Source organism: Micropterus salmoides, unplaced genomic scaffold (genome assembly GCF_014851395.1).
Source record: "Micropterus salmoides isolate LMB-PRFRI ecotype aquatic unplaced genomic scaffold, ASM1485139v1 Ms_hic_scaffold_4, whole genome shotgun sequence".
Classification (NCBI taxonomy): Eukaryota; Metazoa; Chordata; class Actinopteri; order Centrarchiformes; family Centrarchidae; genus Micropterus; species Micropterus salmoides.
The window spans coordinates 36,717,552-36,742,146 of NW_024043372.1; the positions used below are offsets into that span (position 1 = coordinate 36,717,552).

Consider the following 24,595-nt stretch of genomic DNA (forward strand, 5'->3'; position numbering starts at 1 on the left):
AATCTGACCAAACTCAATTACTGTTTAACAGTTTCTCACTACTCAAGTCAGTGCTATATACACAGTCTAGTCCACGATTTAAAAGTAATGTGGTTTGATACCCAGCCCTAGTCGTCAACGACCAAAAAAAGATGACAGTGAAAAGGATTAGTTTTTCTGATCTGTCTCATTTCTGTCCATGTCCCCCTTGAAGAGTGTTGATGTGTGTCATTTGAGCCTGAAGTGTGTTATTCCCAGATCCAGGCTCAGAATGTAGCGCATAGGTTTATCACTACATTGCTTAACACACACAAGCAACTAAAGATTCATACGAACAGATGGTTTGTTCTGTCATACACTGTCACTTCTGCTGGGGGTTAAAGCTTAATGATGATAAGGACAAGCCAACTGAGAAAAGACTATAACTGTGTTAGGCTGTATACATTTGGCAATGTAGAGCAGGCTCTGCAAGGAGCGCTTTTAAGGATGTTTCTTATTTTGTGTGTTAACACCATTGTGCATACTGATTTAAAATGTAACTGTAGTGATTTAACCTGTTTAATAAGAGAAGGTGTAACTTCTCACAGATGGTGATGTAATAAAGTATTCTTAAAATGATGGGTTTTCTTTCTTCCAAAAAAAACGACATTCATATTGAATCCCTCCAGGTGTTCATAGGTAAGTGACAGCTGTGGTCCCAACTGTAATAATGGACAGGATGTCAGTGAGTGTAAGGGACCTGGGGCCATTTATCTGGTGCTATTTGCCTTCATGAGGCCGAGGTTACCGTGATCAATATATTAACTGTATCTTAACCTACTGACCTTTACACACGTCAGCTGCAACAGGATAAAACGAGATAAAAAGGTCGAGTACATTGTGGTTAAAACCTGTGGTTTTAAGTCAACAAATAGAATAATTCTTACTTGCTGTAGGCCTACTTTTTATTCAATGTCGTTCATTAATTCTATCTATGTGTTTACTTTGGGGGGGCGCCGTGTGAGTTCTTTCTTTATTTAAAAAGCAATAAACAAAGCTTCAAGTAAATGAATAACTAAATGGCATGCATATGTGATAATGAGGTTATAAAAATACAATAGCCGGCATTCGTCCTCACGTGGAAGAAAAGGAGTAAGAAGGGTACGTGTGCTTTGTCCATGCGCATATCACATAATTCTAATATCACCAGGAAATCTGTAACAGCACACCGAGGCAGGGCAGAATCCTATGCCAACAAACACAAGGGTGCAAAATGGAGTAACGGTGAAGACAGTACTGTCGGGAATCCCACTGAATGTAATTCCACATTCAAACACAAATTGTTCCGTCGCAGGTGAATATTAAGGCTGGTAGAAACCGCGGGGAAGTCGCCGTCGTTGTTCCTGCTGTCGATCTAGCTGCGCAAAATAGGTAACTACAGGCTGAACTGAAGCTTGTCCAGTGAGTGGTAACTTAGCGGCTAATGCTAACGCTAGCTACCTTTGTAGCAACATCTGTGGAGCCAGAAAGGTTGCCTTAACTAACAAGAAAACATTAGCGTTCAGCGTCTTAGTGCAATTTGTGGTTAGTAGTCTTGCTGTATTGGCTTAACCACAAGTCTAAGCGAAAATTAAGCGTAACTTAACTAGCATTAGCTGCATTGTTTTCGATGCTAATTTGAATGGCGTTAAACGTAGTTGGTGTGCTAACAACTGTCAACTGCGCAGAACTAACGTTAGCTATGTGAACGTTGTCTTCCGACAGCTAACTTCTGCTTTGTTTTGTTACACGTTCTGTCTGTCTGTCAGGGCAGCGTTATATTTAACGTTATATTTCCTTTTCGCAAATGAAGAGAACGTCAAATCGTAACGTTACTTCATTCAATTTTTAATACGGCCTTGCTTGGACAAGTAACGTTAACGGACGACATTTTACGAAATGTTCCTATCCATCTAACAGTAGGTTTAAACGCAATGTGTCAGTTTACCAGTAGAGATACAGTTCTATATCCAGCTTTAACTTGTGTATTTAAGGGCTACAGGCCCCCGTTTATTTTGTTAGCTTGTCATGTTTGTGCTAATAAGCCATCCGCCCATCCATATATGATGCATGCATGCATTCAGAGCAGTGCTGAACTTACTCTAAATATGGTTATCGCATGGCCAACTGTAATAGCAAAATAGCATCTCTACCTTTTTTTTTGTAAAGGTAAAATGTGTCACAAAGGTGTGGTGCAGGCATACAAACCATTTTCTCCAGACGTAAGGGAACATGCTATTATGGTATAGACTGCAGCAAAAATCACATCAACATATATCACATATTCTTTCAGTGAAAATTAAATCCTAAAATTACCATTCCCATGAAAATCGCAATCTCACTATCTCTCTAAATACCGTTGCATATCGTTCAGCCCTTATTCAGAGTCGTGCAGAACATTCAGATCTCTTTTACAAGAGCCTAATGGATAAAGATGGACGTGTTTAAACTGCACACAGTCATTGATTTGTCATTTTAGTCTTAATGTGGTAAATTCAGTTGACAATGGTATCATTTTGCCTGTGGGATTGTGCTGTGCAGGGTGTTCAATATCGCTGTGTTCCCTATTGCAGTCAAGAATGGAGCCATCAGAGCAGTCAGGCCCAGACTCAGGCTCTCAGGATGTCAATCCTGTGTTTCTGCAGCAGCTCAGAGAGCTGGACATCCCAGAGGAAGCAGCCAAACAGGTGGGGTGCTTGTGTCAAAGTTTAGGCTACATTTATATCAACATCCATTGATAATTATGAATGGCAATGTTATACTGGCACAGTGGGGTGGTGGTGGTGCATAGACAAGATGCTTGCCTTTGGTGTGTGGGAGACCTGGGTTCAGTTCCCACTGTGAGACATCCACCATTCACCATCCACCATTGGGTCCCTGAGCAAGATACTTAACCCCTAGTTGCTCCAGAGGCAGGCAACCTCTGATATGTATAGCAATTGTAAGTCGCTATGAGTAAATGTAAATGTATATAGTGTCTGAAAGAATAGAAGCATGGATATGCATCTATTGGCACTATATAAATAAAATTGAATTGAAAATGTATTACATGACAGCTTTTTTTTAAATTTTAATTGCATACTCTGCTCACTGTAAAATATTGAAATGATCTCCAGAAATAGGACACATGGACAGTTTCTACCAGGATTGACTTACACTACAGAACTAGAACCTCAGCTAAAACAAGAAAGATGACTATGGTTGACTTTGTGACTCTTGACCTGGCATTGTGATAAAGACCTTGATAACAAGGACTTATTTGATTTATTGCAGTTATACCAAACAGCTCAAAATGATGGATAGTTGAGTACGCAATAATTATAGTTTCAGTAATAGTAAGTGTGAGAGAACCAACTTTAAAACAAATTGAATAAATGTAGTTTGTGCTTTGACAGCTACTGTTACCTTTTTTATTGTTTCTCACCACTTCAGGCACTTCTGCACACCCGGAATGTGTCTGCCGAGGAGGCGGCCATGTACTACTTCAACAAGCTGGAGAATGAGGTGCCCATAAGATAGCCTTAGTCCCCACAGGTACACCTTGGTACATTAGACCTCGTGGAGTTTGTCTAAAGCCAAGTCTCAGTGTGTCTTTGTCTGCTCTGACCCTCAGGAGGAGGGAGACGATGACCTAATCTTCAAGATGGTGTTAGTGGTGAACATGGACCTTGCTATGGGTGTTGGAAAGGTAAGTCTAGTGCTGTCAATGACTGTCGGGTATGTGCTGTGCTCAAATACATGATCCATCATAAAGATAGTGTTGTCCTAATGTTTAACAATAGCTTAGTCATAGTTTGTTGCTCCACTGACTGAACAAACAACTTATAAGCTCTTACGCCTATATTTAGTCATTCCTGTCTCTGTGTTGTTATTAGTCTGGATTTGTATGGATCACCTGCCAGGTTCTGTACTTGATGTTCAGATCAGTTGCACTGGAACAGTCGTTTCAGGAGTTTGCATTCAAATAGAAAAGAATTGCACATAGAGACCGTTATTAATACGAAAACTTTGACAGTTTCCTGTGTGGGTGTGAACTTGTGTTTGTGCAGGTGGCTGCCCAGGTTGGCCATGCTGCTGTGGGTTTGTACCAAGCTCTACAGGAGAAGAACAGCTGGAGGGAGATGGCCTGGAAGTGGGACCACAGTGGGTAAGGCCTGTACAGTATGTTAGTAGAGATGCACTGAAAAGTCATGCATTTGTTATGGTGTCAGTTCATTGGCAAAGCCTTAAAATGACTACAGGTTTACACAGAATATGTGGAAGGTCATCTAATTTCTTTCTTTTAAGTTATTCTTAGTCACGTACATTTAACATAAAATAATTAAAGCTAAGCATTAGAGTTATAAGGAGTGAACTTTAGAATTTAGTACTGTAAAAATGATTATTAACATTAGTAATCTTTTTAAAAAAAAATTACGTCCTTTTGACCTGTACGCATGTAAATTATATTTAAACAGATTTAAATTAGCTAGCTCGTTGTGCATACTGTAAATTGTGGTTAGGATTAGGGGATCAGGGTTAGGGTCAGCACGACTCAATACTCTGCTGTGAGACCCTAAATGCTACGATAGCATGCACAATGGCAGAATGTATGGCTATACTGGTCATAGGTTTCCATAGGTTTCATACACTTTCTGTTTAAAAAAAACAAACAAAAAAAAACCATCCAAAAGCAAACATCCTATCAGCTGGGGGAACCTGGGACTTTTCTGCTGTAGGTTTCCGTGTTTTTTTATTTCTTTTTTCAACATCCTCTGCAGCTCCCACCAACGCTGCCTAAACTGACTACCCCCTCTTAAATGAAGGGAAGGACTTGATTTTCGCTGCAGCACCTGATTTGATCTGAATTCAGAGTCTCTTGACTTAATTTTTTTTTTCTCCATCTTTCAACTGTGTCAGGATAGCTGTGCTACTTTTGCTTTTCTCTATCCCAGTAATTGTTCCGCTTTTCCTGGCATTGTTCTGGGCTTTGTTCGCTTTGTAGAATTGTTCAGCAGTCAGGTGTTTCATTGCTAACATTGTTGCCTGCAGAAATTGCAGAATAATTAAGTCAATTCTAATGAACATTAATGATAAAAAAAAAAAAAAATGTGCATTATGTTGATACAGAGCCAAGAAGGTGGTGGTCCAGGGCACCAACGTGGCTCATCTATTGGAGCTGCAGGCTCTGGCCATGAGCCTCAGCCTGCCCACTTACCTGGTCCAGGATGCAGGGCTTACCCAGGTAAAGGAAAAAAAACGTTTTCAAAGTTAGCTTGTGTGTGAATGTCTTTTAGAGGTGCACATAGTCATTCTCTGGATATTATCACATTATTAATATTTATTTATTTTATATAGAATATATTTGGTAAGAAAGTACATTTTGTCAGAATGTTAACACTAAACCAACCCCTCTTGTCTTTGGCAGGTGGAGGCTGGGTCCCGCACTGTTCTGGCCATCATGGGTGAGGAGGAGATGGTGAACAACGTCACTGGGAGTCTGAAGCTGCTCTGAGGGGCTCTAACCCACAGTGGGGGGAGGCATGGCTCTGCAATGCCACAGTGCAACCAGCAGAGGGCAGCATTTCCCAGCAACAGGGAGAGTCTTGGCATGCAAGAGTGTAACAACCTTTAAAAAAGACCAGGAGAGACCAGACATGTCCCAACACCAGAAAACAAACACTCTCAGCCATTTGTTTCCCTTTCATTCTTTGTCTGAGCCGCATAGTCGGCCATTGAGAGCAGGAGGAGAGAGAGACCAGTTGTTCATAGGGGGACAAGACGAATTCAGTCTTTTTCTGGTGACCTTTTCTTTTTTAAACAGGCCCCCTATTTAGAAGAGTCTTATTAGAATCTTAAAACATTTGCAAACACATCTAGTTTGTTGTCCAGTATCAGATATGGCAAAGTTAAATTACGTATTTTTGGTGGTTGACCAGTATTGTAGTTATGCTTATTCAAGGGGCCGTGTACTGTAGCTTAATAAATAATGTAATTATAATTATACCCATAGCTGATGTAGTATTTCCCTGTTGGATTCACTACTCCTGAGTGAAGGGCAACTTATTAACTGATATTATGTGAACTCATTTTTGACGTTTAAATGATTTTGTGTCTGTATGCAACTATTCTCCCAAAGATCCCTATCCTGTAGTCTCAATAACATTACTTATTATTGATAAATGGCTATATTTTGTATACATACGCCTGTTATACTGTATAATCTGTGGTGTGCCATCCTTAACAGTATGCACAGTTACTGGACTTTGTTGTATTGTTTTTTTTTTCTTTATGCAAAAGGTAAAAATATTCTAAATAACAATTTTTGGATTTATCGGTAGAATTTGATGATGGGCGAGACGTTCTGTGGAGCCAATATGTCATGTAGTAAAGGCCTGTGCTGGGCCTAACTTTATGCACTCGGATTGCCTGCCGTGGATAGTTTACAATTGTTAAGTTGATCAACTTACAGCTTGAGCGAACGCTGATGATGTGTGTATGACAGTTGTTATGGACTTTGTGAATAGTCTTGTACACTAATAATCTTAATACACAAAGAATGATGTATGAGCTATTGTGTGTCTATGTTCTTAATAAGACCTGTTTGTGGGCAGAAACTGCCACTCCCAGATCTCTTAGCTTCATGTCAAAGGTTTTATTTGTAACAGAAATTCTGTAAAAATGGCAGTGTCATGCATGCAATATGAAATGTGTATTTGAAAATACCATTGGAATCCCAAAGTTATGTCAATTTCAGTAACATGTCCACACTTTGATACCTCCTGTGTGTCGTTTGCGTGAGTGCTTCAGACTACGGAGACAATTAAAATGCCTCCAAATTAAGTAACAAGCAGCCTGAATCGTGTTTTTACCTTGCAGACTGGAACATATGTGACTATGCATATGAAAGAGATTTGCTGGAGCTGTGGCAGTGAAAGCAGTGTGGGGGAGGGTTGAACACAGCCATGTTGCAGTGCGCGGTTTGGACTGGCCATATGACATTGCTTTTTCACCGCAGTAACAATGGCGGTATTGTTAAAAATGGCCACGGCCTACCAAGGCAGGCCATCTGGGAAACTTGTAAACTGTCCGTCAATCTTTAACCTCTCATGACGTGCTCTCGGAAATGATCCTGGCGGTCGCGATTATTAAGGGCAGGAACCAGATTAGATAACGCAGGAAAAACACGGGAAAGCGGATAGGTGACACTGTTTTGACAAAAGTGATAGATAGATTAGATACTGGTAAAATAAATGACGTCAAACATAGATTCACTTAGCGTTATGCGTTGCTTTGGGGCGTAGGTGTTTTATATAATCCACCGACTATTAAAAAGATAGTTTACAGTGAATTCGAATAGGGAACTATATCTGCTTGTACTGATTCAATATTGACACATCCATAATGTACTACTGTTCTAATACTGTCAACACTGTATGTTTTATTTTAATGTCGAGGAATAGCCTACAGTTGTGCAACTAATCGGAAATAAGTGGCAATGGAAGTGGGAGTCTCCATTATTCTTATGCATCACTGCTTTTTTCGGCATATACCTTCACTTTATCTATGTACGCAACACGCAAACCTCTCGTGTACTTTGAATGCCAACTATAATTACATGAATTAATCATGCTTTACGAAACCCGGAGCTTTATCCGTTTTATTAAGGAAATCCCACAGCCGCAATGTAACAATTGTATTATTCTGCTGGCTATTTTCGTCGTTCGTCAGACCTCTGCAACAAATGACGTTGGCATGTATCACCGCAGCCAATCAAAACCGTCCTCCACGTCTCATGACATGACAAGAAACCAATCGCGTCATTGTGACTGTTCATAAATATCAAATCAAAAATATTCTTTATTTACTTGTATCTGTTAAAAACGTCTCCCGTTTGACGCTTTATTTGTAAATCCAGTGTGTGTGGTAGGGCAACAACTTTACACTATTCAACAAGTATATCATGCTAACATCACAGCAAATGTTACACGCTCGGTACAACTCCCAGGAATGGTGTGTTTTATTGAGGCGCTGCAGGTATGCTTAATTTCGTTGTGTCGGTTACTTTTTCTGTCTGCCAAGTGTGGGAAGAGACTGATTTCAGAAGCGGGAACAAAAGTAGGAGGGACCAGTAATAAGTAGATGCAACCCAGGAGCACTGGTCAATTTCCCTGGCCAGCCCCTTACCATATGCTACGAGAGCAACACCTCGTACTCCATTCAACTGACATACCGGTAGGTGGGGCTGACCCAGTGGGCTAACCCTGCCTTTGGTGTCCCTGGAACTGGGCCCCAGAGACCCCGTGTAGCTAACGCTTGCCACTATGTATTGGTATGAAAGCTCCTTCCACGTTAGATAGATGTAACCCTCAAATTAAAAAACATTAATCCCACTAACGAATTAAAATTAATTCCATGGCATTTGAATTTAATAACGAGCATTTCCCGAAACTCTGAAGGTGCGGATCCTCTGCTGGGTGTCAAATTTTCTCCGGAGTCCCGACACTCTCTCTCGCTCTCCTCCTTGTGCGCCACCAGGACACACATATTAATGGAAATGAAATTTCGCACCCCTCCTCAAAGCAGTGCCCGCCCCGTTCTACGCAGTTGGCGGAAAAAAAAATAACTGACGCTGAAATTTGCCAAAGACTACGTCTATATCGCGTGTGTAACATGACGGACCCACCGCTGTCGAATCACTGGCGAGAGGCGGGATAACGCAGCAAGGGCCGCCCAAGGAGAGAGCCCCTGCACGGTCGCCAGGGAAACCCCGTGGCGTGGTTGTGTGTCAGTTTCGCTGGGACCCGCGGTCGATGCCGGTGAGGAGGGGGATGGGCGCCTCTGCGAATGTAAGGATCCGAGACAGAATCAGAGCCCTGTATCACATACAGCAGCATATACCCCATTATAAATAGCGACTGTAAATATACAATACACTAAAATAAATGGATTTATCCAACGGGGATCTATAATAGACACTCAATGGATGCAGTGCACCTGAACAGGACAGGGAATTTAACTTTCCGCCTATGCGTGGGAGACACTAAGAAGTTTGTTTCCTACCCCTGGAGAGGGAGCTACTTTTAAGGGCAAAGGATACAGGAGACTCCGAGGCCGGCCCACAGGCCTACTGGTCTGGTTGGATTTGATGTTGGGATACTCTGAGGACTTTCTACTGTACATGAATTTGCCTCGCTTGTACAAGTTTGGAATGTCTCTTTAGGTGAGTGCTTTACGTTTGTGTTAATTGTTAATATCACCATCTACAAATGGGGGCAGTAACATAACGTGAAATATAACAGACACGTAACGTTACTGGCCATGTTTTCAGTCAACCAAACACAGCTATGAAGCTAACCAAGTTAGCTAGCTAACTACTTAACGTCCAGTTAAGTTTATTAGAACAAGTTGGTTGCCTTCGCTTATCTTTCCACTTTCAAGTGGCTAAAATGCTCCCTATATCGATGGTCTGCCCTGCAGGGCTGCTGTTGGCTGTCTGGGCTGATCTTCCGTGGCTTTTTGATCAGCTCCTCGTGTTATTTTGATAGCTAGCTTGTTAGTCTGGATATCCACTCCATTACTACTTACACAATAGCCAATGTTATAACACATTTCAAGCAACCATGTCCCCAAATCTCTCAACAACATTCAGCAAGTTTTCAGGAGTTTGACTCGTGTAAGGATAACGTGTTAACAGTTAGTCCATTAAGGGTGCCATCGGTTCTGTTTTTTCTCAGTTCTCATACCATGGATAAACCAGTCACACTTCGTTGTAGCGTTAACTTACATTACCAATTAGAGGAATTGTGTTTTGCCCCAAGCCCATTAAGCTACAAATGGGTGTCGTTTTGAAACAACAAATAATATGGTAATAACAGTTACCATAATAACACGGTTTGTTGACCAAGTTTCAATATGTGTTTCCTCATAGGCTAAACATACCCTAAGGTTACACAGTCTAAAAAACAGCAGCAGCTGTTATATGTACTTTATTCCTGTTTGTTGCATTGTTGTTAGTAGGTGAAACTGAGAGTAGAATAGACCTGCACCCCATCTATTGGGCTAGGAAGTTCAGAATCAGGCCGCGTAAGGTAATATGCAAAGTTGTTTTGGTAGAACCGAAACAATTTGTTGCATTGTTCGTTTGACAGCAGTGTGTTTACATTTTGTTCCGCGATCAAGAAACTATCGAATTTTTTTTTAGTCAGCCATGACACAACTTGCATTATTTGATCATTATTGACGACTCCTGTTAGCTAAGCAACCAGCTGCTATGTTGGTTAACGTTAACAAATGCTATACTAGCATTTTGGCTAACGTTAACTTTTTGGATGTTTTCCAGTTGATTGTGTCCTTATTCAGAAGCGATACTTTACAGCGCACCCACACTATAGTATTTAGTTATGTTTACACCTGAATACGTATTTGTAAACTGAACTCATTATTGTTGTTGTTGTTGTTTTCTGGACTAATACGTGTAGTTTTATGACAAATATGGTGTCTCCGTCATGGTGGTGTTTGGCTTCATCATGTTAATGTATTTGTCTTTGGCAACATTCCTAACTTCGCTGAGGCGTGTGACTCAAGCTAAAAGCTCGATTAACATTATTTGTTCTTTTTTTTCCTGCATGTGGGATCTAGCAATCAGAAAATCCGATCAGTTGGGTAACATCAATGACTTGCTGTTCTTCACCTCCCCCACCTACCAACCCCCTGCCTCGGTGGCGGTTAAGAGAAATGGGTGGTATTTTAGAGGGGAGCTCTTGTTTCCTTTTTTAGCCTCCATTTTTTTTCTTAATTTCAACTGAAGAGTTAAGTGCGAGTAGTATTGTTGGGCCGGAATGTAGTAAACGAAATGCTGCACCTCTGTTGAGCTGATTTCAGGGATTAAAACCTGGTCTCAAGATTAAGCTGTGCTTTGTCATTTTCACAGTGTAGCTGATGACGATTGATGAATTTTTAAGTATAATGAAACACACAGAACTGTGAGCTAGCAACAGTCACAGTTGATAAATGTTACTGTGAAGTGACTGAGTGATTAAATAGCGACTTCCCCTCACACGTTTTGTGAGGTTTATAATTTAGTAGGACCCCGCGTTTTCTGAGCACAAATGGCTGCCCTAACCGTCGCCTGAGTAGCTCAGCTGCACCACGTAGGCTGCTATGCTGCGTCCCTGTCAGGAGCAGTGGGCTCAGCAGCACAGAGAAAGAAGACGCTATTTTGCTCTATTGTGCATGGTTGGGTCAATTAATGTGTCAGCGGATGTGTGACTACCTTCCCAGCAGTAGATATTTGTGTGATTATGTGTCATACTTAAGCCATATTGCCCTTTCTACTCAGTCTTGACAGGATTATATTGAATGCTGGAATGTCACTAGAGAACAAAGTCTGGTGTCACAATCATATTTGGTGCTGGGTATGTGCGCTAATCAAGTGTATTCCAATCAGAAGTAGTTAAAAATTGACACAAGAAATTGATTTGAGATTGGAAAATGTATGTGTGGCTTCAAGTGACAGTGTTATTTTTCCTGAGTTGTTGTAGACCTTGCTTTACAAAGATTACACTGTGTCCTGCGGGGGGGGGGGGGGGGGGGGGTGAGGCAGTTCAGCCACTGCCAAGTATTTGGATTCATCTTAATGCCCGTTGGAAGCCAGATTGCAGTGTGCTGAGCCTTGTTTTCATTGGTTGCGACTGACATTCTCTGAATATGTTTCACATCTTTTAATAGATTGTGTGGGTTGCAGCTCACAAACCTGGCCTCTAACAACCATTGGAAACATGAGCCCATCCAGCAGTCCCCCTGACCCTGGCATGCCTTCTTAACTCAACCTGCCACCCTGGGAAAGCTAAGAATGTACTGCATGGCTGCTTGTTGCTGGTCTGTCGTGAACTTACCCGCCATGTTGGTTTCCAGGCCTCTGAAAGAGCTTCAGATTATGTTTTAGAGTGAGGTACATGTGTTAAGGGTGTTAAGTTACAACAATTGGTGAAAGAGGGCTGCCTTCAAGAGCAGCACTGTGCATGTATGTGTGGATCTGTCTGCAGGATGTAGGACCCTTCTTTCCCAATATGGGCCTCTGAAACGTTTGGAGATGTGAGGAATGTGCAGACATTCAAGGTTAGCCTGGCCCCGTTTTCTGTTTACTATGGAAATAATGTCTGTCTCTTCCACGTTCACATAGTGGTTACAAACCATAAACGTAACCATTTGGTGACATGTCCTTGAAAACATGATTAGAATAGGTGAGTGCTGTGCTCTGATAAGCCTGGATCGTGCACTGTACAGAATGTAAACCCAGGTTTGTGTGTGTGCTCTTACAAGGGGGAGCGAAGCAGGATGTGGGCGCACCTCCAAAAGAACAAGACAGGATTCTGTCTTGGTGCAGACAGTTGGAGAAGAGCTGGAGCAGGAGGTGTTGCTGTGAGGAATAGGAATGGGGGGGGAAACCCTGTCCTTTTAGCTTTCCATTTGCATGCTGATGACACTCTATCATTACATGCAGGGCAGGTGTAGCTATTGATATGTTAATAAGGTTTCACATGCGTTGTGTCTAATGTGACCAAGTCAACCAAGCCAGTGTTGTGGCTCTACATCTGTATGAAAGCAGAACGATTAAATTCACATAAGTGAGAGGCAGCTGTGTGCATTTTGTCTCTGAATTGTAGTTTTATTCAATTTTTATTTGCATGTATCAAATGGTGCTTGTCTTGTTACTTGTAGACAAGTTAATTCCTGAGTCTTTTATAAAAAAATTAAGTTGTTTTGTCACACCTATAAATATGAATGTCTTTAATTTCTTGGAATATGAAAAGTATTGATGATTTAAATAAATATATCATTTAGATTGTTTTTCTGATTTCTTCAGTTGTATGAGAGACTAACTTGAGGTTCCTTCTACCTTTCCTTTTTAATTCCAGGGACAGATATAGCACAAGTCTATCCACTGTCCTGTCACTGTAGCTTCCCCTCTGCAGCTGCTGTGCTGTGTGTGTTGTGTGGTTTGTCGTCTTGCACAACGGGGTTAAAAACAAGCTGCTCTGACGCCTGCCTCATTGTTGCATTCCTATTGGTGCAGGAGCTCTGGAGCTTCTCCAATGGGGCACAGCATTTCCTCAGCGCTCGGGGAGCTGTGTTGCAGAGGGTTGTGCTGGTTAATTCTGTTTCGTGCCGAGAAGCAATGCTTCTTGGGAGAATAATGGAGGAGGAGGAGGAGGAGGACGCTCGGGGGGGGGGGGGGGGGAAACAAGGCCGAAAGGGGGGTGAGGCAGTCTCTCTCTCTCTCTCTCTCTCTCTCTCTCTCTCTCTCTCTCGTTTTATTGCACCCTTATGTTTTCTCCTTCATTTCCTTTTCTTTCTCTCTGTCACGCCTCCTATCTCGCTTTCTTGTGATACTTGGCTGAGCATACAGCAGGAAAAAAGCTCACCAATATTAGAGTTTCTGCCTCTCCACCTTTTGAACTGCAGGCGGCCATTTTAGGCTTCACCACATGAACCCTCTCCTCTTTCCTTTCCCACTCTTGCCCCTGGTCCTGGCTGTCTGTCTTTCATGTAATTAAGTGTGAAAGTAAAGGAGACCAAATAATGGTAAATTAAAATACCCAAATGCTCTATGAGATGTGAAACAAAAATTAAAAAATCCACAGGCATATTGTCTGTTTGCTCAGAGGGTGTTGTCAGGCAGGGGGAGAGAGCAAATAAAGAGAAGGGGAGGAGAAAAACAACCAAGAAAGCTTTTGCACCAAAGTCAAGCCACTCGACACCTGTCTGCTCACAGCTGCCCTGTTTTGTAATGCACAGCAGCAGTGCTAAAAACAAAAGGAGAAATGAATAGCCGGTGCCGCACCTTGCTCTGTCACCTTGAGCAAGTCATTCCTTTTAGGAAGAGTGAGGTGGGGGTTTAAATGCATTATCTGTTCACTCATTCTTTCGTGTCAGGTTTGGTCTTTAAATAGAGTACCCCCTATGAACCCTTTGAACCGACATTTATTCCTCACTAAAGCTAACCCTAAACCCCACATACACACATTTCCCCCATAATTTGTTGTGTTGATTTCATAAATGCGAAACAGTCAAAGGTGTTGTAGTTAAAGCCCCAATGCAGTTAAAAGGGCGGCTGAGGGTTTTTTCTTTAAGGGACACCTTGTAGTCTTGCAGTGGCTAGTATGCATTTCAATGCAAATGTTACGAAGAGCCAGAACAAGCCTTTTTCTTGTTCTGGATAAGGCTGTCAGCCAAAAGAGGAAATGGAAATGTCATGTAAATGTGTTTGTCATGCAGTGAGATCACGTGGTGAGAAACAGGGTGTCTCTGGTTTATGTTATGCCAGAGCATGAGCTTATCTAACAACAAGATGGCTGTTTTGGGCTTCATGCCTCTGCTAGACTACTACTAGGAAAACATCCCTCCACACATTTGGGAGTAGATGGCTTACAGGGAATACTGCCACTGTGAAGATGAGCATCCTTCTCTCTCAAGCTCTTTAAATATAACATTTTAATTTCAATCAGATGCACAACAGAGTGACTTCAATACTTCTGTTGTTTAATTTCCTTTTAATTCAGCTGCTGTCTTGGTTAGGGATTAATGACGAGTTCCTTCATTCCATAGAGGCAGCCTGCTTTCAGTTTGACAGAGGCAGGTCAGAAAGAGGTAGTCAAGCCCAAACAGGCAGCAGTGTTTTTGCTCAGTCCTTCCTTTTTTCCTCCTCTAGGTTACGGAGCCTCAAACGGACAGTGGCTGGCTTGTTTGCCCTGAAACGGATGATTGATTTTGTGTCATGCTGGCCCTGCTGTCGCCTGCTCTCTCCCCCACCCCTCTTATAGCACCTACTTGGCCTTTGTTATCCATTGTGTGCCTCTCATCCCTGCCCTGGTCCCGGTCCATTCAGACAGCTGGACATTGCTGTGTTAATGGGCAGCCACACTGCGCTTCCATGACGCTCGCCTGCTCAGCATGACAACAGTCACATCGCTGCTAGTGTTGAAGCATTATCCAGTGACGATGCAACTCAGCCATAGGCCCTTTGAAATACAGCATACATTTCTTACTGTGGTGCCAGATGTTTGCATCATTTCTTCACATGCCGTTCCTTTAGCCACACATCACAGCCTGTGCAAACTAAACTGTTTTTGATTAAATATATATTTTTTGCTGTTGCACCAACAGTTGGCCGGTGCCTCAATCTGATCACAGCTTGCTCCAGTGGCTGGCTCTGCGGCAGCCATATCTGTTTCAGTCAGCTCTTGTGCTTTGTAATTGTGGTAAAGATGTATGATTGTGCTGCTGTAGTGAGAAGTGGTTTGTCCCATTGCATCACATAATGGTTTTATTTAGCCTGGTTCAGAGAGTTTTGGAAGACAAAAACACAATTTTATAAGATAGTTATTGAATCACTGTTGTAATATCACTGTTTTTGCTGTGTGGGTGTCACTATTTCTCTCCTTGGTTGTGCTCCGACTGTTATGTCACCATGACAATGTAAGCCATACATTTACAAATTAACATAAATATAGAAATACCTTTGCTAAAGAACGCTATTTTACATAATCACACTACAATCTTGTTATCCAGCTGTATGTTTTCCATTTGTGACATATGAAGCAGGCTAGTAGTGAGGGGCCAAATGTTTAGTATAAATCCATGTTATCCCTGACGTGTGTGTGTGTGTGTGTGTGTGTGTTTTTAAATAATTCTTTTTTTTGATATTGTATATGTGTCTGGGTGAGTGTGAAATAAGATCTACAATGAGCTTTCTCCCTGGCCAAATATATCCCGTTTGTCTTAAAGCCAAGCCGTATTGATTTGCCTGTTCTTCATCTTCAATTTCCTCCTGCTGTAGCTCAACGAGTGTAGCTCGACCTGCGCAGAGCTGGGGAATGGCAGATATATTCGTATCCTGCCTTGTACAGCAAGCATGTGTGCGGGGGCAGACTGAGGGGGCTGGTGTAATCTCACTGGACTTGATGTGTTGTGGAGGTTTGGCGAGGCACAGGTGGACACTGTGCGAGCATGGACATGCTGTTCAAACCGAAATTGCTCGTGTGTATGTATAATCATAGTGGTCTCTTGAAGCTATATGTGGAAAAGACATTGTGAGTAGACCACTTCACGTCCTATCGAATTTGATTATCGGTCTGTTTTTATGTGTAATATAAGATCAAATAACCTTACTTAAACCTTTCTTCCGGGGGTACATTCATCTGTATGGTCATCATAAAACATTGACTGTGACCTCGGTTTCTCTCCCTGTATCTCTCTGCTCTGATTACTTTATTCGTCAGCAGTTGAAGTTGCCCAAAAACTACAACTTGCATTTTGTTTGTTTTTTTCTGTTTTCACAGCAGCAGACTGTGAGCTGTGCGTGGAGGAGGCTTGTTGTTTATGACGTCGCCGATTGAAATGATTGAGACCGTGTGACCACGATTGTTCACTGTTGCTTTACCTGATCCAAGTCTTCTAATGTAATACCAGATTAAGGTCTCTCTATGTGTTTTTGGCAAAGTGCTAAAATTGGTTACCAAATAAACTTAGGTGACCATTAATACACCTGGGTGGTATATGGGTGGCCCAAGAACAGTCTGTGTGGGGAAACTTGGCTTATTTTGTCCTTACATGTATTACACGTTGCAAGTGAATTCTGTGCTACGTCAGCGTCAGCAAACATTCCTAACCTCAGATAACTGTGTAAATGACCCGCGTAAACATGAACGCCTTCTGTGCGTAACTGAGTGTGCGTTGATGATAATTGTAAATTAGCATAATTAACAACTAGGGGTAGGAATCTCCAGGCACCTCATGATTCGATTACGATTCAGAGGCCAAGATGTGATTATAAAATTAGCGATTTCTTTCTATAGAAGATCTCTGGGTAATTGCTAAGCATTTAATTTGCGCATTAAAATCCAAAAGAAACATCTCCTTATTAGCTTAAAAGGACTAGTTTGCATCCCCAATTTACTTGAGCTCCATGGTCACCACCTTCATTTCTTTAACTGCCAGTTGTCAGCATCCTCTGAAAACTGAAATATAATTATCAGGATGTTCAGTATGTGTACAGGACAGAGCTGTTGATAATTTAGCTAACGTAACAGAACTTCACTTTTCCAGCAGTTGGGGACACTACACACTTTTATTAACGGACACACTGACCTACATTACACGTTTACCTCCAGACAGAAACCTACTGCTAATATTTTTCTACGCTAACTTTCATTGTCATGTTCTGCCGCTCGCTCTCTGTCTCATTCACTCGGCCTCACATACACAGAGAGACCACCAAGTGTTGAGTGTCATCATGCTCGCACAGTGTGCAAGTTAAAATCATCATTTGCGCATTGATATTAATGATTGTGTGACATTTTAGTAATCATTTATTCCGTAGCCATGGTGTGCCAAAAACAGGTGGAACACTGGTCTCTGTTAAGTGCGCGCCGATGGCTGGGCAATATAGCCAAAGATCACGATAAAAAATATTTATACTATTCAATATCGATAACTATCACGATAAATGTCAAACCATTATTTCTTAAGTTAAAAGGCTTATTTTTGCTTTTTGTAGAAACCAGATGGTTAATTGTGGTTTTGAACTGTTCTTTGTGATCATAACATGACAAAAACTAGCCAGTGGATCACTTAACAAATCTGAGGAAGAACATTCGAAACAATTAAGATAAAATCTTTTCGTTATATGTTCCTCAACAATATAAATATCTAAATAGAAATGAAGTACTAATTTGTTTATGATTCAAATGAATTAAATCTAACTTTTTAGTGACAAGACATTAAAGCTTTGTTATAGAGGAAAATTGCGATAATTAACATTATTGATTTATTGCCAAGCTCTAGTCCTATCCCATACATTAGGTATGGGGCAAGTGTTCATTCCTGAAAATTACACGACTACTTGTTCAGAGATTGTAGTGCTTTTGAACATCCATAAAGGAAAGTCTTTCATTTTTACATCGTCAGCAGTTGAACTAAAGTCTCACATTTGCAGAAGCACAGCCCTTCCAGGACAGTCAAACTGTATAATGTCAACATGACAGTAATTTATATAGGATTTTAAAACTCCCAATCAGTGAAATATAATGAAAATGCAACCCATTAGGGAATAACCTATAACAGCAGACTAACACAGCACATGACTCATTCCTAACAGGTCTGCACCACTGATAAATTGTGTTCGTGCCTAAGAGAAAGTTCAAAATACAAGAAAATTGGTGAATGTTCTCCTAAATTGTGTTGACTTTTGCTGGCCGAGCAAGCTAACTTCCGGTTTAACCCTCTGCTAACTTGAATGGGGGTAAAATGATAAACGTAGACTTGTAGACTTTTCAAATGTTATCGACCGAGTCGATCACTTTCTGATCGTGAAATGAGTCATTAAAGGCATGCTAGCTGTTTCCAGACTTTATGCAAAGCTAAGCTAACTGGTCACTGGCTGTAATTTCACATCAACAGACTGATGTGAGAGAGGAATTGGTTTCCTTATTGAATTCTTGGTAAGTAGGGGTATTTCTCCAAAATGTTGAACTTTTCCTTTAAGGTGAATGTAGGATAGTGTACACAAAGGCAAAGTATCTGTCTTAATATCCAGATGCCCAGTAATGAAAGTTAGCATTTAGCATTTTTCTCCAGTCAGTCACTTGACCTTACTTTGAAGTTTCCCATTGGGGATAGAACTGCCCTGTCAGCGCGTGTGCTGTACATGCTCTCATTCCATTTGTTCTTTCAGCTTCATAGGAGCATGTAGAGGTTCAGCTGAATTGCTAGAGCAAGTGTGCGCAGAAGGTTTGTGCGGTGTAGGACATTAACATTGTTGTTTGTTTTGAACTCAGTCCAGTGTAGCTTTCACTTTATTTTTGGGGTTGTCTCTGAATCTTCTCTGAAGTTCAGTTCTGTGTTTCTGTTCTACACGTAGTGATTATGTTTGTACATTCTACACAAAATGGCTCTATTTTATTTTAAAGCAATCACAATGACAGCTACATATTCTAGTTTTCCAGTTATGGTACTAATGACAGACTGGACAAGCTACTTCACAGGCCAGAATCCCAGAGGTCCCTACTGAGTTTTTAAGCTTTAAAACAATGATGCCCTTCTTAAAGGTTCAACTGGGAGGTTTTGACTGACCGTTCATTTGCTAACAACCAGTCTGAAAATGAAGCAGTGTTACCTCACCATTCTTAAGGTCTTCTTAAACAGCCAAACAGATTCTTTTACTTTTCAAAATATAAGTAGTAACTATAAATGATACAGATACTTGAGAGCGCACAACAGCCTACGGTTTCATTCTATAACCAACTAACAGAAGTTAATTAGCAGTAAATAAGCCCCTGACAGGCGTAACTTCACCAGCAACTCTTGCCTTTTAAAGCTTTTTAAGACAACAACTTTTTTGGCTAATAAAAATTTAATTTAATTTGAAAATTGCATCCTAATCTTAAAAAAATAGGATAACAACTATTTGTTGTAACCCACTGCGCTATATAGTACTCTGAGCATAGTACAATTGAAATTTTGCTCACTTATCATTATCATTTTGTGCCATCACAGGCAGGGTCACGTAAATGAATGGTCAACTGTAATTTTCAAATCCCATATCACCTGGAGCAAAGGCAAAGATTGCATTGTTGCACTGCACTTTTTCTGTTGTGGGAATTCTTAGGGCACTACATAATGGATATTTTTACACTTAAAATTTGGGCACAATTTTGGAAAGTAAATTCTGCAGGAGCCCAGGGTCCAAAATTAGCACCAGCCAAATGCTGGTAAAATATGCAAATGATTTACTAGAGATCTAGATTTAGATTTACTTCACTCAGCAGTGTAAAAAAACATGGTAATCTATTGAGTGACTGGTACAAAAAATTTATTTTGCACCCTGATGTCATTCCCATTGCCACTCAGCTGCTGTTGTTAAAGCATCCTGGCAGCAGTTCTGTGATTTTATATTTGTTTAAAAATTTTATTAATGTAGAGATGTTTTTTCATGTTGACATAATTAAAGCCACTACAATTCAATGTAATAAGTCCATGGGGTGGGTTATACTTTATATTTTTGTTTCTTAAATATGTTTTTTAATGCTTATAGAACTTGCTGTGCTGAGCTCTGTTCCGTGGCTTTGAACCAGGGTCGGGCAATATGACGGCGTAAGGGTGCAACGGTAGAAATGTGTCCACCAGTAGAGATTTGGCAATGCAGTTTCCACCACGCAGCTATACATGGATTTATTATTACAACCGGATACCTGACCCTATTCAGTCCAGTGAGAAGGGCTGTGTCCGAAATCACCCACTACTCACTGTATAGTGGACTATATAGTGAGCTCGCCAATTTTTAGGGCTGTCCGAATGTATAGTGAGAATTATTATACCCTATATATAGTCCACTCAGACTATCCCAGAATGCATTTTGAAAAGTAGTGTACAACTGATGGTCACCAACAAAGCCTTATATACCATCATGCATTGCGCTCCACCAACAGTCCACCAACCGATTGTCCGACAGCAATGACATAATTAATGCACGGAAATAATGATTGGAGTACTGTCAGAAAGGGTTGTTTTCATTTTGCAGGTGAGCTCACTATATAGTCCTCGACACACAACTCACTAGGTAGGGAGTAGTTAATGGGGGGTGATTTTGGACACAGCTAATGATTTACTTCCAGGGTGTGCAGCAGTAGTGTTTCTCCCGCTGTCCCCGTCTGCGAGTTCCTGCTCAGCCCATAGACTTTTCATTGTGCTGACATCACAGTGCTTTAAGTTGCTTTTCTCAACTTGAGTAAAGTTCTACTGATGTAAAATATTATCCTTGTTTGTAGTTCGAGGTGTCCGGTCAACAGATTTACAGACCCTTTTTATAATGTGGCTTACAGGGGAAATTCTTTTTGTATTGCAGGGGAATTATTTTCTGCAATACTGCGAGTGGCCACTGGGCAAAATTGGAAGCAAGGTTGATCGGCGGCGCCCTGTCCAGGTCTTATTATACATCCATGGAGCTATCCCTTAGTGTCTCTACTATATATTAGGGGAGGACTATGTAGCAAATCAGGGCTAGATTGTTGCCTGACACTGCAATTCTCGTTTGATGTTTCAAGTTCTCACAAATCGAGCTGCCTTGCTTCCTCCGAAGGTTGCCTGATTTTGGCAGCAGGAGTGCTTAACAAGTTCCCAGACAGTTGGTCGCGGTAATGCACCTCTAAGCTGGTTTGCCAACCACCACAGAAGAAGAGAGTGACAAGAAAACATGGAGGAGGAGAGTGAAATCTTAAATACAGAGCAGGAGGTATTTTTTTGTTTGTATGAAAGTTCCAAATAAAGGAAGGAGATAACTGAACCAAAATTGCAGTATCATGATGTATACTGTTGCGTGATATAAAATTACTAATACTCATATCGCCCACCCGTACTTTAACCTGCTGAGCGTATGCTCTCACGGTTGGATTTGTTTGTCCCTTTCTATACGATATATACTTGCTGTAATATCCCAGAGACACATTTATTAAAGGATGATATAGCTTATTTTAGGACAGAACACTGCACTTCCGCTAGTGCTTAACAATGTTGCAATGTTGGAACTGGAAGAGGGGGGAGAGAGTTATGTGATAGATAAGAGGGGGTGGGGGTCTCCTTTGCTGTTCATTTTGTGTGCATGGCCCTCCCCCTTGGACTTGTCTCCAAAATGGCCTCTGTTCTAGTGGAATTGAAAAGACTTTGTTGAGCCTACTGGTAATTTGAGCCTGGGATTCATGGCCAGAAAAACGAACAAGGAAGGGAGGGAGGCGGGGGGAGAAGGGGGAGGGAGCGAGGTAAAGAAAGGCTTTCCTTATTCGTATGGAATTTACCTCCTAGTTCACCGTCTGGTTCTTTTGGAAGAGGCCCAAATAGTGACTCCCTTTGTGAGTTAAGTAGGAGCTAGGTGGCTATTTTTGTGGGCCAGCGATCATCCACAGGGATAATAAGCTGGGATCCTCTCAATGCCGTCATATCTAAGAATGTTACAAACTCCTTGTAACCCTACACACAACCCCTTTCATGCTGTTCTTGTCTCTGAGTATTTAATGAGTCATTCTTGGAGAGGAAGTGTTCTTGAATAACCAAAATCTGAATTCTTTCCGGTAATCAAAAATGAGCCATCCCATCTGTCTCTCTATAGCCTCACCTGTATGTCTCTGTTCTTCCTGATGCAATTTGAGTTGTAGCAGAATATTCAGCTTTTGTAACCAAAAGCTAGCTGACATTTCTTGCCGCTACCTACCAGTGTGTGTGTATCCAGCTGGACGGGGCTGACATTCTCCGTTTGACAGTGAGCACGGTTGAACTGACCTTGACATTAGTGGAAGTCCCCAGCCTTGCTGTGGTTGCCTTGGTGCTGGAGAGTGAGGGCAGCAGTCGCTGTAGCCAGGGGACCACTAAAGAAATGTCATGCATCCTGTTGCTGTGGCTCTCGACTTGTAACCAGCCCATGTTTGAATGATACGGTTATTTTCTGTTATCGAAGACAGGCTTTGCGTTTTTTTTTTGGACCTGTGTTCTAGTGAATCTGAACAGTCTGTTGTTTGTGAGGTTACAAATTTGCATGTATTTGCCCAGGGGATGACCTTGTTATAAGCCAAATCCTCTCCTCAGCGTGTGAACGGAGCACCGGAGGGCCTGTTCCTCTATCTGCAGCGGTGGCTGCTGTCTCTGGCTCTGTGTCTGACTGGGTGGCTGAGCAGAGCTACCTAAGAGGGGAGGAAGAGCAAGGCACAGCAGAGGAGTGTGGGTCAGTGTTTCAGCAGAGTGTGGTCACATGACATGAGGGCCAGGCCTCATGTTGGATGACTCACCCCTCCAGCCGCCTGGGAGGAAGGCGCCTCCTGCTGGTTCCCTTTATTAGTGCATCCTATGGGAGGCTCAGAGTAAGCGGTGCTGTGAAGCCCCTGGTTGTTTTTCTGCGCTTTGAATAGCCGCCCCTCCATGCTGGAAGCCTCTGTATGGATGAGAGACAGGCCTGTCACATCATGTCCATATCAAGTTATCGTTTAGGATGCATGCAGATGAAAGCTCTCTGCTGCTTCTCTCACACAAGTCTTTATTGTCAACATGAGTCAGCAAATTTGGTTCCTCATTAGGTGTGTAATGGATGGTTTCCCTGTGTAGTGTTGGTCATGTAGACTGGACAACCCTCTGTCAATGTTCAACTGAGAACTCTTTGAGGCTCTCTGTTTATGTGACAGAGGTGCTTTCATTTTTGAACAGGCCTTCATTTTCTTTTGATAGTCATTTAATAAGTAACTGTACTATGTCTGACTAGTGACTATCTAATGGCAATTTTTGATTTAAAATGCACTATGTGGAATTAATTAAATAATTGGCAATGAATTGGGCCACATCTCAAGCTTTCAGAATGCTGTTATTCACTTTGCACTTGTACCTGTCCCCAAGGTGACCTACCAGAGTTGATTTGGCTTGTTGAAGACGCTGCACATTTGCACCACAGTTTTTATGGTAACAGCTGTGATGTGTTTCAATAACCAGCCAAGCAAAGAAAGCAGGAATAGACTGGGTTGCCGGTGTATCAGGCAAATACTCAGGTTTTTACAAAACGTAAGGGCACAGCTTTTTTCAAGGTAGACCTTTTGACGCCTAATGGTACAAAAAGCACTTAATTAATAACATTACAATAAACTACATTCCATGTTGTTTCAGTTCCAGGTCCCTGGTATTGTTCAGGCTGGCTCATTTGAATGGTTTACCAGTACACTCTTAATTACAGCTGTGCTCTCTATTTCTTCACATGTTAATTCATATTTATAATTAAGAATTTTTACATTGAAAGGCACCATGACATGCTGAGTCACGTAGCAGGCTGTTGTTCAGTATCCAGGATGTATGTGCATTTAACTGTTGCCCTCTCTCCTTAGGTCCCCCATGACCGTGAGCCGTGGGCTACGGCTCAGCGGCGCCCCACCTCTGGAGTGGTCTGTTGCTGTAGTTGGGACCCTGTGATTCCTCTACTCATCTCTCCTCCTCCCCCCCCCATCCCATCCTGTCCCTCCCCTCCCCCTCCCCTTCCTCCCCCTCTTCCCCCCCTCCCACGCGTCGCTGTGCCGGACGTCATGAGCATAGTAATCGCACTGGGAGTCACCACACCTGAAACGTCTTACTCAGATATGGCTGCTGGATCAGAGTAAGTACTCACTACTAGCTGGTGGGACTCAAACAGTGTTTATTTACAACCTGGGTCTTACTTTTGTTGTTTTGGCCATCAGTTATACCTTTTACAACGTATTACTCTCAAGCTTACTTGCTGATATCTGTGGATGCGGTAACATTGCTCAAATAGAACAAGTGTCATAGGCTGTAAACAAAGTTACTGTTTAACTTGATCACTCTGAGAAGCTCTTGTAATGCAGTTGCTAATGGGGATCCAAATAAAAAAAATCTGACTGGAAACAATAAGAAAGGTGAATGTTAAAAACAGAAATGTCCCATGGTGCTGAACAGCGCCTGACCTGACCTACTGTGGGTACATAGTTGTGCATGCTCACTGTATTTAAAAGCAATGGAGCTTTGTACTGGACATTTCAGGTGTGTTGACTCTGGTTTTCATGTCTGAATTTACATTCGA

The 24,595-nt window shown here is 41.7% G+C and overlaps 2 protein-coding genes across 13 annotated transcripts in view; both read left to right on the top strand.

Moving 5' to 3' along the window:
- Window positions 1-1,096: 1,096 nt before the first annotated feature.
- On the top strand, window positions 1,097-6,819 carry si:dkey-19e4.5 (UBA_like_SF and PTH2 domain-containing protein). Of its 5 annotated transcripts, none has more exons than XM_038696230.1 (7): window positions 1,097-1,119; window positions 2,571-2,684; window positions 3,430-3,501; window positions 3,611-3,685; window positions 4,047-4,144; window positions 5,107-5,221; window positions 5,405-6,819. In XM_038696230.1, exons 2-7 carry the CDS (start codon window positions 2,577-2,579, stop codon window positions 5,489-5,491), a joined length of 555 nt encoding a protein of 184 aa, XP_038552158.1. In that variant the 5' UTR covers window positions 1,097-1,119; window positions 2,571-2,576; the 3' UTR covers window positions 5,492-6,819. The 5 variants fall into 5 exon arrangements, with proteins under 5 accessions (XP_038552158.1, XP_038552155.1, XP_038552157.1 ...); XM_038696227.1 differs by lacking the exon at window positions 1,097-1,119 and adding an exon at window positions 1,131-1,275; XM_038696229.1 differs by lacking the exon at window positions 1,097-1,119 and adding an exon at window positions 1,162-1,312.
- Window positions 6,820-8,749: 1,930 nt separating this feature from the next.
- The window catches only part of setd5 (SET domain containing 5), a 32,968-nt gene continuing 17,122 nt past the window's right edge, over window positions 8,750-24,595 (top strand). For 3 of the 8 annotated variants that reach the window (XM_038696221.1, XM_038696223.1, XM_038696222.1), the window contains exons 1-2: window positions 8,751-9,199; window positions 23,889-24,154. Coding sequence is in view for 4 of the 8 variants with exons in the window: in XM_038696218.1 (XP_038552146.1) it covers window positions 24,084-24,154 (71 nt within the window). In the remaining 4 variants the exon portion in view is untranslated. Of the gene's footprint in view, window positions 9,200-23,888; window positions 24,155-24,595 lie in introns of those variants that run through there. The other 5 variants (XM_038696218.1, XM_038696219.1, XM_038696220.1 and 2 more) reach the window with 3 other exon arrangements.